This window comes from Microcaecilia unicolor, chromosome 8, assembly GCF_901765095.1.
Source record: "Microcaecilia unicolor chromosome 8, aMicUni1.1, whole genome shotgun sequence".
Classification (NCBI taxonomy): domain Eukaryota; kingdom Metazoa; phylum Chordata; class Amphibia; order Gymnophiona; family Siphonopidae; genus Microcaecilia; species Microcaecilia unicolor.
This window is the reverse complement of record NC_044038.1, coordinates 47,898,862-47,917,333: the sequence shown is the minus strand read 5'-3', so window position 1 is coordinate 47,917,333 and position 18,472 is coordinate 47,898,862. Positions and strand designations below refer to the sequence as shown.

General features: G+C 42.8%; 1 protein-coding gene across 5 annotated transcripts in view; it reads left to right on the top strand.

The window, feature by feature from the left end:
• The window catches only part of KIAA0556 (KIAA0556 ortholog), a 133,509-nt gene that overhangs the window by 114,001 nt on the left and 1,036 nt on the right, over positions 1-18,472 (top strand). For all 5 annotated transcript variants that reach the window (XM_030211802.1, XM_030211800.1, XM_030211801.1 and 2 more), the window contains 4 exons: positions 2,197-2,261; positions 2,386-2,496; positions 3,218-3,357; positions 10,851-10,951. In XM_030211802.1, the coding sequence (XP_030067662.1) occupies positions 2,197-2,261; positions 2,386-2,496; positions 3,218-3,357; positions 10,851-10,951 (417 nt within the window). The remainder of the gene's footprint in view (positions 1-2,196; positions 2,262-2,385; positions 2,497-3,217; positions 3,358-10,850; positions 10,952-18,472) is intronic.

Here is an 18,472-nt window from a genome sequence, read left to right as displayed (position 1 = left end):
TGTTATGTAGAACTTTGGGTGCTAATTACTCCTGGTGTAAGGTCTTATTTTTCAGCTCCAGAACTGTAGAACAGAGATTCCAAATATTTTCTGCTTTGCAGTTATGTCAAAATCCTAAGCATCCCACATATTTTCCTTATCCATCATGTGCTAATTCCCATAAGACACATGAGGAACCAGCTTGGCCACAAAATACTTCATTTATAGAAACATGTTAGAACTCCAAAGTAGTGGAGTTGCCCTTGTCATGTTTATTTGTCATAAATGATAAATAATGTTATGCTCACTTGCATTCAGATATTGTTTTGTTGTCCTTGTAGCAAAATGCAATGATATGGGAAATTTTCAGTAACATTTGCCATCTCGTTTCATGGTTTTTTTTTTTTAAATCTAAAACAACAAGTAAAACCTGAAATTTGGGGGAGGGGGTTCTGTGCTTTTAAGCGTATACTATTGTGCAGTAAGGAGGAATTCTATAAATGGTGCTTAAAAATAGGTGCCAAGCACTATTCTATAAAGGGCCTTTACTCTTTATAGAATTCCTGCGCCTAACTTTAGACGTCAGACTTACGCCTGCTGAAACTTGGTGTAAATGCTGGCTGGCACCTAAGTTAGGCACACTGAGACAGCATTCTATAACTATGTGCACAACGTTTTGGAATGCTCTGACATGCCCAAGGCCACACTCCTTTTTGACTTACATACTTAGTTAGACTTCATGCCTTATATCCCACAGCTAGATGTGCACTCAAATAATTAGCACCTAATTATTGGTAGTCAAGGCTCATTATTCAATTAATTTGCATGCACAATAATTTGGGCAGATAAATCTGAATGCCCTGTGTAGAATCCATGGGTAATTGTAGTTCATCTTCCCCACCCAAACCATAACCACACCCCTGGGAACATGTGTTTTTAATCTGGCTGAAAATGTGCATGCTATGAAAGTACATTCATTCTTTTAATCACTGCCCGAGCTGCAGTTTTCTTGTGGGGCATCTAGCTGGGTTAAGTGAAGATCCTTACCGTGAAGTGGTGGCAGCACCACCCTGGAAGAAGTAAGAAAACATCTAGACAAGAGAGAGGCAGAATGTGGATGTCCCTTAGTCCTCAAATTGGAGTGAGCCACCAGTACCCCTTGCTTGCAGATAGATGTCAGCAGGTCTCTTCAGCTGTGCAAACTGCTAGCAGTGCAAACAGGGCAAGTCTGCTGCAATTTTGAATCCCTCTGTAACAGTTTTTGGCACCATTGAGTGGCAGAAATTGATGATGAGAACTCTTGCCCATCATGTGCTGATCCCAATGTATTTCTGTAACCCTCAGTAGTAGTATTTTCTCAAACATAGTTCTGTCTACATTCAACTTGCTTAAGGAAAAGATATCATGATATCAAGTTCAGCTGTCTTTTTCCGAATTTGGACAATTAAGAGGTGAGTTCCAAAACCTGCTAAGTACACTTTTTTTGTTTGTTTTCAAAAGTAAGTTCATTCCGGAAACAGACTGCCTTTATAGATAGCCATAGGATGTGTGAATATTATGCTAAAAGGCAATTTATTTGTCAGGTGTATGATAGAGAAAAAAATACTTATATCGATTTTTTGAAAATAAAAGCTTGCATTTATTTAGAGAGCAGCTTTTCATACTTAACAGGTTTTAGAACTCACCTCTTCAATTTTCTGTTGACAACAATTTGAGAAATTGAAAATAAAAATACTGGGGAGCCTCACCCAATTATTTTCTCCACGGTGAAGGTTTTCTATCTGACCTAAGATGACATTTGGAACCAATACCTAGGTCAGCATATATTGGGGACTTGTTATAAATAACCACTTTCATAGACAGAACTCTTTCTTCTGAGTTTGTGTAGACCTCCTTCCATCTCATCTCATTTCAGCGAGGCACCCTTTACATAGGGACATAGAAAAATGAAGGCAGAATAAAAATCGTTTGGTCTTTTTAGTCTGCCCATTCATACCACTCCTGAGTCTGTCCCCTTTAACCTTCATCCTATGCCCCCTTTTTCCAGAGCTTCATTTCAGTTCAAAAAGACTTGCCTCCTAATCATTTTTGGAATATTTCTATAGTATATCCTTCATTATCTATGGGAACAGGCTGCTGTGTGAGCTATTCTTAGATAAATAGGATTTGAAAATTCACATTGTTTTGCTTATATATACATATATATTTTTTTAATAGGACTGATTTAACATGTATAGGGCACCCTAGTATGGACTATGAAGCACCACTGATGCCTTGTGGCTGTATCCTTTTGAACCGCTTTGTCACTTCTTAGATCATGTACATATGTTTACAGGTATTGTCTGGCACCATTAGAAGTTACCTAAAAGAGTGACTACAAATATTTTTTCCTTAATATTAACTCAGTTATTTTCCAGTTTCAACTTCTTACTAGTTGGGGTGATCCATACTACATTGGTTTGAATGGATTGGAGTTTTATAATGAACATGGAGAAAAAATTGTTCTTACAGAGAATCGTATCCTTTTAATGAACTGGTATCTGTAAAAATACAAGATGGAGATGACATCTAGAAAATAAGTAATGGGTAGAATATTTGTTTATAAACTGTATTACAATTCAGTGCATGGAAGGAGAGAGGGGCTCCCCCCCCCCCCCCCCCCCCCACCATGACATCTATTAAAGCATTTAGTCAAGCCAAAAGTTGATTGAATTAGTGGCATCATTGGGGTTATACAGTGCTAAAATATATTGCCATGCACCTATATGGAGGCAGTAAAATCACTGAGGGGTTTTTTTTTAAAAGAAAGGCACACTAGCTTTTTTAGCACACATTAATGATTTGCATGTTCTAAACACTAGATATGCCCACAGGAATGTATGGCATCTCTTGCGTTTAGTGCAGCTTATTTTAGCACGCACCAAAAACGCTAGCGCGCCTTTGTAAAAGGACCCCTGAATAATTTGCTTTTTAATTAAATGTTATGTACTTGGCACACACCAAAGAATTATTATTTCTCTCATGCTAATGATCCAAAGTTTTGTAAGCTACACAAGCACATAATTCCCCTGCAAAGACAAGAGAAGATATCACAACAGCATTGAATATCTTGTTTTCTTTCAGGCCGTTAACTTTCTAGCTAACTGTCCAGCTAGATGAGTGTTATTCCTTATGTAATCTAGACTAGAAAACGCTGAAGTTCCTGTCGGCAATCTGTATTAAACTTAATTCTTCTCAGATATTGCAGCTTTTCCAGACAGTGTAAATATTTTAGATGGTGTGTGCGGAGATGTCAGAACTCCAGACAAGCTCATTGATGGTGTGAATAACTCCAGTGACGGCAGACACACTTGGCTTGCACCTATTCTTCCTGGTCTGGTATGCAATTGTGTTAATTTTTGACTCACTGATGTTGAAACACCTATTCATACCTCTCATAATTAACTGCAGTTATAAAACAATCAGTAGATCAATCAAACCTGAACTCCCCCAAAGATGTATTAATTGGATTTATCCTAATACTGGAGGGAATGTGGAAAAGCTGGCAATTTTTTTTCCTGTGTGGTAGGAATACTCGGTCAAAGCTTATTGGTTTGAAGTTGAAAATGATTAAAGTTGATGACTAATTTACACACACATTCAGAGTGGAGGAGTGGCCTAGTGGTTAGGGTGGACGACTTTGGTCCTGAGGAACTGAGTTCGATTCCCACTTCAGGCACAGGCAGCTCCTTGTGACTCTGGGCAAGTCACTTAACCCTCCATTGCCCCATGTAAGGCGCATTGAGCCTGCCATGAGTGGGAAAGTGCGGGGTACAAATGTAACAAAAAATAAGGGGGTTTTATCTTGTAGTTGTAACTGACTGATTAGATAATGCTGGAAAGGCAACTAAAGTCAATAAAGGGCCAGGAGTAAGAGAACATTTAAGGCTGAAAAATATAATGACCCATGAAAAATTTAATGTCAGTAAAAGGAAAGTACAGAGAAATATAAAAACTTTGATATTTCAAAAAAAGTAAATGCAGCTTAGTTCTGCAATAATGAACAAAGTAGAAATGTTCAGGTCCCTCAATAGGAATCTTGCACCTAAATCATTGTGAGATGCTAGAGTCTGGGAATAAAGCATCTCTAAAGGAGTTAACTGCATGAGATATGGTTTATGTGTTTTAATAAATTTCTACAGATGCATACTGCATCTTTCTGGAGGTTATAGATAAACATCTTACTATGCAATCATTCAGTATAGACCTGAATAAATATTTCCTTATTGTCCCATTGGACTGGTCCAAATGCTTAAATTTATGCTGTCCTACCAGTAGATAAAGATCTGGTTTGTTGACATCATGGTATATAGTATCCCTGGTATTTCTTTGTGCGCAGCAGATAGGCAAGGAATCCTGTGCAGGCATAGGACAGGCTCCAGCAGGATCCTTGAGGGCAAGTGTCTTTTGGGGTCATTCTTCCTTGGAGACCAAGGGGCTACTGATCTGGTTGGTGGTCCAGACCTTTCAGCCAGAGGATTGTAGTGCGCTCATGGCTAAACAATTTCAGTAGGCTGTTCTCGATGATGGGGGCTTCAGAGATTATCCGCTGTTCCCCTGTGGGGTCAGCCTGATAATAGAGTATCTCCTTAACATTTTTACCACATCCATTCAGAACCTGTGGGTTATGCCTGTTAACCAGCAGATGAGACAAATGGTGAGTAGCAGCCTTAGCTCCTTAGTATTTTTTCTGTCTTCAGCTGATGATGATGAGTAGACCATCCGACTGAGAACTGGAGCTCAGCTGAGCAAGCGGGTACCTCTTTGAGGCTTGAGCTCCATAAAAAAGAAAATAAGAGGAATTTTTGAATGGAGAGCAGGGGGTGTTAGCTTAATGTTCTTCCCCCCTCTCCCCCCCAAAAAAAATTGCTTCTATTTTTCCCCAGAGCTGAGGTTTATTTAAAAACTAAAACATTTCTGAAGACGAGAAGAGCCTTGAAGCACTTCCAACACTCTGCAGTGATTAAGAGTGTGGTTGCAGTTGAGCGCTATCATTTGTTCTGAGAGTGGGGGGGGGGACCCACCCTGACCCACCCTGACCCTCAGCCTGAGCTCCCTTGGGATCAGCTGTTTAAGGACACATTCTGCCTATGGAAAGGGTCTTGAATTCTGGGCAGGCAGTTAGGCTAAAGCATTGGTCTTTGTAGTGATGTGGCTGTGCACCTGAGTAATTCCCAGGTGCTTTCACAGTGGAAGCCCCAGCTGAGGATGCCAAATGCGCTTGTTGTGCCAGTTGAGAGTTTGTTAGAGCAGTGTGCCTCTGGTTGCAGCAGGTCTTCCACAAGTGCAGATTGTGGGGGTGGGGGGGAACCCAGAAATGAGCACTCAGGGCAGGGAGGAGTCATTTTAATTGCACCCCATACAATCCCGTGGCTCATGTAACAAGCACAGGAAGAGCATCTGTTTTAATTCTTGATGTATCTGATGCAGCTTCTGCCATAGCAGAGGAGACCAGCCACCAACCAGTGCTTGGAGGTTTTCAAGTCAGGAACCTGCCAACTTCTGATAAGGCTGAGAAATCTCTGGGAACAGGAGTTCTTTTTTTCTTCAGTGTTTGTTTTCCTCTTGCACAAGGCTCTTTTTTTTTTTTTTTTTAATTGAAACCCTCTGAGGGAGCGTAGGACTTGGATGTGTCCGCTCAACTTCCAAGTCTGCAGCAGACTTGGAAGAGCAGCAAAGCAGAGACACTTGGAAGTTCTGGATGATTGGGACTCTTAATCAGAGGCATCAGCCACAGCCTCTATTTAAAGTAGATCTGGATCCTTAGCGGAACAGCTGCAGGAAGTGGAGATCCTGTGAGTGAATGGGATGAGCCTTCAGTAGTCTGTCTCTGTTGGAGGAAAGAGTTTCCATGGTGATTTCCAAATCCATTGAAGCCTTAACCATTACAATGCCCCTGAAGCGGGATGGGGATTTTATCCTAAGATTAGACTTTTGGCAAGATTAGCCACTGTCTTTGGGGTGGGGGGTGTTGAGGGCAATTTAGTCATTCAAACAATTTAAAGATGGTATGGGTACATTCTAGGTGTCTGGCTGCCCTGGAAGGATGATAAGAAGGAAAAATGTATTATTTATTTGAATTTTGCTCACACCTTTTTCAGTAGTAGCTCAGGTGAATTACATTCAGGTACACTGGGTATTTCCCTGTCCCTGGAAGGCTCACAATCCAGGTTTGTACCTGAAGCATGGAGGGTTAAGTGACTTGCCCAAGATCACAAGGAGCAGCAGTGGAATGTGAACCGGCAACCTCTGGATGTCAAGACAGGTGTTCTAACCACTAGGCCAGTCTTCCACTCCATTTAGGTTTACCTGTTAATTTAATTTCCTTATGTCCTGTCAGACTAACCCAGAAGCCTGCTGGCTGCAGACCAGTATGTATATCTCTTCCTATCTGCCTATTGTTTTAGGAACAAGATTTCTGCAGACATTGATGTTTTCTATTTTGAGTTAGAATTGTTTCTCTTTATTTAATCTTGATATACTGCCCTTCATATAATCAGTAGTTTACAATCGCTAAAAACAAAAATATCACAATTTAAAAGAAAGGAATCAAGAACTCCAACTCAAACATAGAAAAGAGAATAAGAAAAGTAAAGACAGGCTGGTAAGACAAGCCAAGGCAAACATTGCAGCATAAAACATGCCGGCCAGTACTTCACATCTCCGAGGCAGATGAGAAAGCTTTTGTAAATAAGCAATCTTAAAACGTGTGTAAGTATTTTTCAGTATGAAGGGCAAAAAAAGGCAAAGGGCAGGGCATTCCATAAAGATGAAGACAAGGAGAAGAAAGCTGAATGGTGAGTGGATTGGAGTCTAGTGTGTGCAACAGCAGGGATGATTAATTGGCTTTGGTTAGATGAATGTAGGGAGCATACAGGGCAATAAGGAATGATCAAAGATGATAAATAAGATTAGAATCTATGTGTAAAGTATTTCTGAGTAAGGATTAAGATTCTGTATTTATTCGAGATGTGAATAGGAAGCCAAAGATATTGTTTAAAATATGGGAGAAATATGATTGAATTGACGAAGTGCAGTAAGAATAACGTATAGCTGAGTTTGGGTGAGCTGTAACCATTTGATTTGGAAAAATTGGAGATCTGCATAAACAACGTTACAGTACTCAAGTTTCGAGAGAACTAATGTATGGAGTAGTATTAAACATACCTCATTATCCAAGAAAGGGCAGAGTATAAATATCAAGTAGAGTGAGGAAAAACAGGAACATACCATGGAAACAGTTTGGGGGAGATAGAAAGATGGGAGTCAGTAATGACTCTTAAATACTTGAAGGACTATTTTGAGAGGAAAACCCTGGGTAGAAGGTGTTTGTTAGGTACCTGTGTACCTTTTAAGATCCAGAGAGCTACTGATTTAGAGAGATTTAAAACCAGACGGTTTGAAGATGACCAGTGATCTATAGAGTCAAGACACCAGAACAGATAGCATATTAAAACAAGACCAACAGGACAACACAGGCAGAGCCTGAGGAAGTAGACGAATGTGCAAGAGGCATTTGAATCAGATTAATGTGAAGTGAGAGCAACTTGAAAAATTGGCAGTTGCTCTTCTGGCTTGGAGAACCAGTCCATCGGCCTGATCAGTTAGAAGCTACGTGCTCAACTGAGGGCAAAGCATTTAGTTTTAAAATGTTTAGCTTGTTCTTTGGTACAGGAATACCATGAGAGCAGAAGCTGCTCAAGATGTTCTGTGGTACAGGAATACCACGACTGCACAACCTGCACAGGATGATAGAAAGTGAAATCAATGCCTGTGCATTTCAAAATATAATTTAGGCAAATTTTTTAGGGTGAGAATTGTTTTTTGAACTTTAAAGTATTACTGACTCATCACTTCTCTCTGTCCTTTGCCCCCCCCCCCCCCCCCCCCCCCACTCCTTTCACAGAGCTGTATTAATATCAGAGAACCTAATCTTGGATCCCCTTTTCCCTTCCTCTACTGCCTCACTCACCCATCCTTCAATCTCTTCACCTGAGATCTCGCCTTCTCTACTTCCCTTCTTGAGATTCTCTCCCCACCCCCAGACCCCAGAAGTCTTTCCATTCCCCTTCAGTAGCCCTATTCTCTTTCTCCTCTGTCTCTATCCTCTCTTCTCAGTACTGATCTAAGATCCACCTCTCTCCAACCCCCCCCCCCCCCCCCCCCACCACCACACACACACCAAATAAGTGAATTAGACACACAAAACCATTAAAAGGTGACTTAATTTGTATAAAGTAAAATAGTTTTACATCCTTTAATATAGAAATATATGGGAATCAACGTGACATCTAGAACAGGAGTGGAGGTGCCTGTTAGGCTTCTCTGTCTTCCCACCAATAAAGCTGTGTTTTCTTTTTGTATTTTCGCCAGAAGTGGGTGGATTTTGTGTCCTTGTCTTGTTGTTTCTATTGGCCTGATTTCAGAATACCATTTTGCTGGTATGGCTTTGAAGTTGTCTTGTAACAGTAAAGTTGTGCAGAAGGGAGTATAAGGCAAGATGGCGATTTCCTCGCCTCTGCAGAGTCCCTCAGTAAGCACCATTTGGACTTCAGAAATTGCATCAGAGGTGCAGGCTGTGGTGGAGGTGGCATTGGATGCTAAACTGCAACAGGTACATGATAGGACATAGGCTACCCACGAATAACTGGATAATGTTGACTTGGAATTGGATGTGCAGTAACATCGGGTTGGGGTGTTGGAGACCCAAGCCAGAGTTCATCTCATGAGGTGGAGCAACTGCGCCGTACAGTTTTACAAATGGAACGTAACCTTGATAATCTGGAAGGCAGAGCAAGACGCAATTATTTGTGTCTTGTGGGTCTTGCTGAAACTTTGAGTGATGCTGAACTTGTGCATACATTGGAAAAGCTGGATTCCACAATCATTGCAATTGGATACTTTGGAGGTATCTTTTAAACTTGAGTGGACCTATCGTTTGGGTTCAAGGAGTCCTGCTACTACCCGTCCACGTGTTGTGGTTCTCCAGGTTTTCCATTATGATCATAAGTGAATAATACTTCAGCTACTTCATTGTGGGAAAAGCTTGGAATATGATAATCATAAAGTAGTTTGTTTTCAAGACTATGCTGCTAGAGTGCACACTCAGTGCAAAGGTTTTGTTCCTCTTTGCACCCAATTATATGAACGTAAGATTCCCAGTGTGTTATTGTAACCTGCACAACTTCTGATTACTTATGGGGGTCAAACTCATTTCTTTTTATCAGTGGAAGCAGCACAATTGGTTTTTCGTGCTATTCCAGTCACTCTTGGCTCTTCACTGCTTCCCTTAATTTTTGCATTTCTTGTTTGGATTGGTTTTGATCTTGGATCTTCATCCTTTGGACCTTATTTTATATTTTAGATCCATATGAAGGCTGGACTGATTGCTTTTCCTCAAATTTGGCTTATGCTTTGGGGACATTTTTTGTTAATTTCTGGGATTGTGGTTTTATTTTAATATTTCCTGGTGTTGATTTATTTTTTCCTGGGGGGTGGGTTTGGCAGGGGAGTTCACGTGATAGTTCCCTTGTGATAGGAGACAGTAGAAAGGCATGGGGGTTTGTGTTGGTTGACTCCATATGGTATGCATATAAATGTAGATACTTTAAAATTTGTTGACTGCCCTTTTTCATCTTAAATGTCACAGACCTCAGCCAGTCAATAGCTTCCCACTCATTTCTTTGCAACTAAAGATCCTGTTTGGTAAACCAGGTTTTTTTGGAATTCTTATTCATACTAGAATATAAAATGTGGAACTTTAATACTTAAGTTGCACAAGTTTTACATGTATCATCAAACATATAAATTGCGAGTAACCATACTCATCCGCAAATGCGCAATAGAGACTTCCCTCTCTGTCCCGCCCCCGCGTCAATACGTGATAACGGGGGCGGAACAGAGAGGGAAACTGCGCGAAGGGGAGGGATGGAACCGCTGATGGTCGCTACCGCTCCCCCCCCTGAGGTCGCCGCTAACCGCTCCCACCACCCGGACCTCGCCGCCGCCCTCCACCCGGCCCGGCCCCTATCTGTCTATTGAACCTTTACAGCGCCAAAAGCGCAGCAGACAGATCAGCTGAGCTCCCGTCGGCCTTCCTTCCCTGCCTGTGTCCCGCCCTCACCGACGTTACGTCACACGAGGGCGGGACACAGGCAGAGAAGGAAGGCCGATGGGAGCTCAGCTGATCTGCCTGCTGCAGTTTCGGCGCTGTAAGTTCAGTGGCGAATAGAGGGCCCGGCCCGGGTGGAGGGGTGGTGGTGGCGATTCCGGGGGGGGGGGGGGGGGCAGCAGCGGCGACCTCGGGGGAGGGCAGGAGAAATGCTGGACATGGGAGGTATCAGAAGGAGGGGGGCCTTGGAGCTGGGAGGGAGGGACGGAGGGGGCTTTTGGAGCTGGGAGGGGGAGGGACAGAAGGCCCTTGGAGCTGGGAGGGAGGGACAGAGAGGGCCTTGCAGCTGGCAGGGAAGGAGGGAGGCTGCTGGACATGGGAGGTCAGAAGGAGGAGGGCCTTGGAGCTGGGAGGGAGGGGACGGAGGGGGACCCTTGGAGCTGGGAGGGAATGGGGCCTTGGAGCTGGGAGGGGGGGATGGAGGGGGGCCTTGGAGCTGGGAGGGCAGGGAGCCTTGCAGCGGCGAGGGGAGGGGGCCTTGGAAAACCCCCATACCAATACTTGCCCGTCATCAAATATATAATACTAGCCGTTAATAAAAGTAGCAGTAATTTGACAACTACTGTATATATATATATGGAATAGGCTGTAATTTTTGTTTATAATCTAGTATGATTTTATTGATCTCTTATCAAGTGGTAACGTGTATTATTTCTGACAGGTGAATCGGGTTTATGTCATTTTTGATAAGCCTGTGACGGTGTCCATGATAAAACTCTGGAATTACTCTAAAACCCCTCAGAGAGGAATAAAAGAATTGGTGTAAGTAGCTGTTCATCAGCAATTGCAATTTGACTTAGTTTGATTTTCAATTTGTCATTATTGCAGTACATGTTTTGAGACTTGCATAAACACCGTACATTGATGGACCCGCTGCTGTATAATAGTTGACAGAGGGCTAGTCCACTGTTTCTCATTATCATATAAAGAGTCTCTGGTTTAATTTCCGGAACGTGCTTTCTGAACTTTGAGTGGGCAATGTCTGGGGATGCTGCAAGAGGCACTATTCACTGCTCCTGAGTGGAGGAGTTATGGTCATTGTTAAGGGGAATGACATCTGGTGACTGGATGCAGAGTTCTGTAAGGAGCCGTGGTACGTGCCTCCTGGCCTTGCTGTTATTGCTGCAGTGAACAGAGGGGTGGGAGGTTGGGCCTGTTATATTGGCTCCAGTTTAACTGGAAAGGAGGAAAGGAGGGCCCAAATCTAAAACTTTTCCTATACTTGCATTCTGTCTTACAGATCTGCTGGTTTGATTTTTCTCTAGCTTATTTTATAAATATTTATTTATTTATTTATTTATTTATTTTACAGTGCTTATATCCCACAATTTCCCACCTCTGGTAGGCTCAATGTAGAAACATTCCCTGGGTCATGAGAAAGGAGCATAATGATATAGTACAATTGGCATGTGTGCCACGATCCTTTCAAAAGATTTTTTGTTAAGTGGTTTTGCCCATATTAATTTGAGATTGCTGGCATTCGTATTTGGTCAACAGAATCCCCAGATGCAGGGAGTCTAATAGTTAAAGCAGTGGGCACAGAATCGTGTAAGCTAGGGTTAAAAATCCTCCTCCTTGTGACTATGGGCATGTCATTTTTACCCTATGTTGGCTCAGGCACAAACTCAGATTGTAAGCGCTCAAGGGGCAGGGATACCTACTATATCTCTAATGTAACTGACTTTGATCTTGGGTTTGGAAAGACAAGAAGTAGTTAAAATAAGCTGCTTTTTCATTGACTGCTGAGCCTTTATTAATTTTTTAGATTTTGCTTGTACCTTTTCAGTAGTAGCTCAAGGTGAGTTACCTTCAGGTACACTGGGTATTTCTCTGTCCCTGGAGGGCTCACAGTCTAAGTTTGTACCTGAGGCAATAGAATGTTAAGTGACTGCCCAAGATCACAAGGATTTGAACCAGCCACCTCTGGAGGTCAAGACCGGTGTTCTAACTAACTAGGTTACTCCTCCATTCCTTTGCTTTCCATCACGTACTGTTTTGCTTATCTTCCCATTATGCGAGTCCAGTGTTATTTCTGTGAATAAGAATAATAAGAACAAAATTATTGATCACAATTCATGAGAACTAGAAGTAAAATGAAAATTATTTTTAAACAACTAAGAATAGAAGATGTACTTTCCTGAATAGAATAAGAACTAGAACTAATATTTTTTTTCTGAATGAAAATGCCTAAAGAATGCTGAGTCTGGAAAATATATGCTGTTATAGAAATGTTCAGTTCTGGATAAATGAAAATCTCAATAAAATATGATTTTAAACAATGCCTAAAGAAGAATGAAATTTTATACAGTGACCTTTAAAAATTCAATTTATAGTTTATCGTTCGCTAGATGGCACTGGTGCACATCTACGTACGCATGATCATGCTTCCAGTGTATCTTTCTGCTGACTCATCAGACACTTTGGCTCTTTAATCCAGGGGTATAGCTAGACAGATTTTGGGTGGGCATCATGTTCTTGCTGTCAACCCCTCCCACCTGAGCTGGCAAGTGAGGTTCTTCAGCTGACGGGGCTTGAGATCCCTGCCAGCTACCACTAATTATTTGTCATGAGTTTGAACTGCATAAGAAATAAAAATTTTGGAAGAGGACTAAATAAAAACGAACACAAATTGCTGTCAGAACTAGAATAAAATAAGGATAAAAATTAATGTTTTGTAACTGAATAAGAAGTAGAACTAACTTTTATGCTGACTGAAATATCACTAAACCAGTCTAAACCAAGCGGGGTTGTGTCTTCAGTAGATGGAGACAGAATTGGAGAAGTTCAGTTTTTTTTTTTTCTATCAGGGTTATAAGGGCTGCTGTAGGCTGGAATCCCGTCAAGTATTTCTGTACCTGCAGCAGAAGGTGATGTTCAGCTAGTGTAGTGAGACGTATGTGAGGTAGGCGCGATCCCTAGGAGTATCATTCCACAGCTTGTCCTGGGACCTGTTCAGACCATGACTCTTACCAGTGGCAATAGCAAACTGCAGAGGCGGTCCAGAGAAGAAGACCACCTGGATTTGCTACATACAGTTTATTGATTTAGTGACCCTACTTAGCCAAGTTTTGACAAAATGCCTTCATCAGGAGTCAACAAGGTCTTGAATGTGAAAAAAAACAAATGGAAAGTATAGATCTACTTCTCAGAAATTCGCTGCAAGGGCTCCACCGGTATCGCATTTGTGAGCAGCCTGTATGTCAGGCTGCAGCTGCTTGGAAAAGACGGCTCACTGTGGGCCTTATTCTTTGTGTTACACTGCACTAACCAGATAGGGAAAATATTGGACTGTTCCTGCTGGTTTTATTAAGCCCCTGAAGAAAGCCATTGTGAGGGCGAAACATAGCCATGTTGGGCGATTAGAGGAAAGTATGCTGATTTTATGTATTTGTGTTGAATAAATTTTGTTTTATCTTGCCACATGAGTCTGCTTTTATTTTCTGCTGTTTTGGATCTAGCAGACAGCTTGCCTGTGAGCTTTTTGGGTCCCTAGAGGCAGCACATCTATGGGAACTGCTTTTCTGTCTGATTATGATCTCGCATCGCCTACTGGGAGGAAATGTGGATATGGGTGATTGGAGGCCTCTGCAGTGAATGCTAGTGTCTCACTGGGCCACAAGCTCCCAACAGTAACAAGGTCGTGTCTCCAGATCAGGGTTCAGTTCCTTCAAGGACTTGGCATGGTGGGTCCAGGAGTACCATCTGCTCAGGCAGTATCTCCCCCCACCCCCCCCCCCCCCCCCCCCCCCCCCCCCCCCCCCCCCCCCCCCCGAGTGGATCATGGTGACCATAAATGCCAGTCTCTCTGGCTCAGAAACAAACTTGCTGTGGTGGCCTAACCCAAGGCAGCCAGTCCAGGTTGGAGGTATTGTGATCCATCAGCCAACTGGAGATGAGGCCATTTGTTTGGCACTGCACAACGTTCCTCACCCTTGTGGAAAAGGCAGTAAGGGCAGGGGTGTGCTGGTAAATTTTTAACAGGGCTCTTCTCTGGACGTAGCCAGCTCTGCAGTTGGAAGGGCCAGGGGTGCCCGGGGGGAGCAACACTTGCCTTTCTCTCCTCCCTCCCTTCGTGTGGGCACACTAGGCATACCTTTGCTGGGCAGCCAGTAAATGGACTGCCACCACTCACAACGTCTTGCTCTGAGCAGCATGCTGGAACTTCTCTCACATGCTCGAGAACTGCCAGAGCTGGAAACAAGGAGCGGGGAGCAGGAGTAGTCTATTACTTGGCTGGAAGGGCTCAGCATCCCACCAGCAAAGTAAAAGATAATTCAGGCAGGGGGCCCAGGTCCACATTTTGGGAGCCAGTTGTTAAAGTAGCCATGGAGGGCCCTACTTTAACAACCGCTCCCAAAATTCTTAAAAACTTAACAACCGGCTCTTGCGAGCCTGTGAGAGCCTGCTCCAGCACACCACTGAGTAAGGTGTGATGTTGGGACAGTGCCACAACAGTTGCACACATCAAGTACGAAGAGCCCTGTCAATGATACACATTGCAGGAGTTGAAGGGAATGGGGACAGAGTCCAGAGGTTGTCCAACTTGTGATCGACGGTGGAGGATGCTATGCTTTGATGTGATGGCATCCATCCAAAATACAAAGTATCCTCTGTTCTACAGTTGCAGAAAGGGAGGCTGTTGTGGCAGGGATCAGTGCTCAGTTGGCCCAGGCCAAGTCGGGGCTCCCATATGTGTTCCCTCCTTGGCCATTGATTGATAGCCATGGCAACTCTTCTCTTCCTGGTGATCTTTGTGGCTATGGACTGGCTGCAATGTCTGTGGTTCACAGATTTAATGGGCTTCCATTCCAGGGGAAGGGGGACTTGTGTAGCAAGATCCTGTCTTCATAGAGGATCCAGGTCCCTTTTAATTTACATCTGGCTAAGTCCCTTCCATTTTAGTCTTCCTGCAGAATGCTTTGAACTAATGGTTGACTCTGAACTCTCTAAAGGTGCTCTTGGTCACCCTCCCAAATATGGCAAGATTCTTAAAGGGGGTCAAGCACATTTTCCCACCTCCTTGGGCATTTCTGCTGTATTAGGACCTGAATCTTGTTCTCTATCCTCGGTAGGGGTGGAGTGCTTTGAGCTTTTGAAAGGCACATCCCTGTAGGACTTCTCCCTCAAGACCGCCTTCTGCAGGACCTTTAGTCTCTCTTACAGAAACCTGTATCTCTTTCTTGGAGGAGGACTTTTTAGTTTGGACTTTTCTGTCCTTTCTGCCCAAGGTCATCTCCCCTTTTCATTTTGACCAGACCGTGGACCTCCCTGCCTTCCCGGGTGACACAGATTCTGAGAATGCTAAGATTCATAAATTGGATGTAACAAGAAGACTCATAAGGTACTTTGAGGACATAAACTCTTTGTGCAAATCAGACTTGTCTTAATCCAGGGGTTGCACAAGAGAGAAGCAGCCTCTGTCATCCATTGCATGATTAATTAAGTCAGCCATAAAGACAGTTTACATTCGCTATTGCAAAGAGCTTTCCAAGGGGCTTCGGGCAAATTCCATGTGTGCGCAGGTGATTTCCTGGGTGGAAGCCCATGTGATATTGCCAGAAGAGATCTGTCGAGCAGTGACCTGGTTTTCACTGAACTCTTTTAAGCACTACAAAATTGATATCCTGGCTAAGGACAATGCGGACTTTAGCAAGTCAGTTCTACAGGTGACCTTCTCTTACCCCTGCCCTATAAGAGATAGTCTGGTGCATCCTGCTTGTCTGGACTCGTTTAGTCAGACAATAAGATGAAATTTTATTCATTTATTAATTTTCTCTGCTTCATTCCTCCTCCACCAGTCCAGGACTCTCACTGGAAGACTGTGATATGGGGATGTTCTGGGACTTCTGCTGCTGCCCACCTAAATAAGGATTTCAGGGGTTAGCGATGTACCTTTTGTTTATTTCTGCTACGGTTCCTGAAAGGATTAAAAAAAATTTTTAAAGTTGAGCAGTATTTTCTAGTTTGATTTGGCATTGACATACTGAAGGATTACAGCCTACAGTTTTTTGGGGGTTTTTTTCTCTCTGCATCCATCTGCTGGTAGGGGAATACAATCTGCTTGTTTAGACTGATCTAGAAGGACTGAAGGAAAGGAAATTAACAAATATGAATTTCACCTTAAAAGAAATCTATCCTCGATCTCAGCTTACAAAGTATTCCTTTTATGTGTTTCATTTTCTTTTTTTCTATGCCTTTATTTAACTCATTTCTTTGTATATAGTTTAAAAAAAATGTTGAGCACTTAGCTGTGGCTCGACGGTGGCCAAACCCGTTTCACTTTCTCTGCTTCATCAGGAGCCGTGCATCAACTTTCTTAAAATGTCGGAAAGAATGGTGTCACATATTCAAGTGATCACCTGCAGAATAAATATATATCTGTTACTTCTAACAAAAACTAAGGCGTAAACTGGTATACAGTCCTCACTCTGAATTTTATTACTTTTCAAACATTACTTAGCATTTCAGCCCTTATATCTTAACTTACATAGCATAATTCTTATCGTGGCTTACTAATGCAGCATTCTTCGCTGCTGATCAAAAAATGTCTACTCAAGCTAATATTGCTGTAAAGAGTCTTTACCATAGTCCCAATTCCTACATTACAGGAGAATATGTAGCGTTAAAGAAGATTTTAAAAGACAATCTAAAGTATTGACCACACGATTGAAAGAACGAGGTTATAAGGGTGGAATTCATGGAAAAAGCATATAAGAGACCTAATACAACGAAAGAGATTGGCTTTTAAGAAAACCAGATAAACCTTCAGACAAACAGAATACATTGACTTTTATTAGTAAATATACTAATGCCAGTCCAAGTGCTCAACATTTTTTTAACTATATACAAAGAAGTGAGTTAAATAAAGGCATAGAAAAAAAGAAAATGAAATACATAAAAGAAATAAAGGAATAAGATTAAAGAGGAATTAAAAACAATTTCAAAAAAATGTTTCCAAGGAAGTGAGACCAATGATGGTTACACACAACCCCAGTTAAAGACGTGAAAAACTTTATTAGCGTCCGGGTGTATTGAGGTCTCCACTTTGTTTAGAAGTAAGATCAGCAGTATAAATATATTACTGTAATACTGGACTTTTCAACTATATATATTAAAATATTAATAAACATAAAATAGCAAAAAAATAAAATAAAAAAACCATACTTTCAATTTTTTGCAAGATCTGAGATAACCATGCTGCAGTTCTTGAGGGAAAGCATTCTAAAGGAACGAACTTGAGTATCTAAAAGCTGCCTTTCTTGTCCCAGAAGGATGAATCTTTGATAGATGGGAACGCTTTATAATAATCTTTATGATGATCTTGCTGGCCATACCACCTCATATTGATTATTATGAATTGGCCCAGGAATTGTAGAATGCCTGTATTGCCTTAAATATTAAGCATGATACTTTGAATTTGGCTTTCTGTTCTATGGGGCACCAATACAACGTCCACATAACAGATGCAATGTGATCTTAGTTGTTACTAGTCACCAGTAGTGCTGCAGTATTTGAATCTATTGCAGTATTTTTAGGCTGGACTGTTCAAGTCCCTGATGGAGTTACAATAACCCAGCCTATTTAATCACTACCTGCACCAAATTCCCCAGAGTCAGCAGTACTCACAACCAGGGGCGTAGCCAGATTTCGGCGGAAGGGGGGGGGGGTCCAGAGCCCGAGGTGAGGCTCCCCCCCCCCCCGCCATTGCCGCCGCCCCCCCCCCCCCCCCCCCCCGCCATTGCCGACTTTGCTCCCCCCCTGCCGCCAACCCTCTCGACCCCCCCCCCTCCCGCCGCTAACCCGCCGTCCACTACCTTTGCTGGCAGGGGACCCCAACCCCCGCCAGCCGAGGTCCTCTACTTCTCCTTCTGTTTCTGACGCCTTGCACGTTGTATGTGCAGGACGTCAGAAACAGAAGGAGGCCTTTTGCGAAGAACAAGAGGACCTCGGCTGGCGGGGTTTGGGGTCCCCTGCCAGCAAAGGCAGGCGGCGGCAGGCTGGCGGCTGGAGGGGGGTCGGTCAGGTCATCGTCAGGGGGATCCGGGGCCAAATCTACAGGGGCCCAGGCAGCCCCAGGCCCCACGTAGCTACGCCACTGCTCACAACTGCCCGATAATGCTCCTGATTATAGCATGCCTTCACTGTAAACCTAGCATAGGGATGGGAATAATGATAATTGAACATGAGATGTATTTACACCAGTTGAATTATTAGAAAGTGGAATGTGTATCTCTTCTCTGCCTCTCTGTCCCTGGAAAGTCCATCATATCTATAATTGTGTGA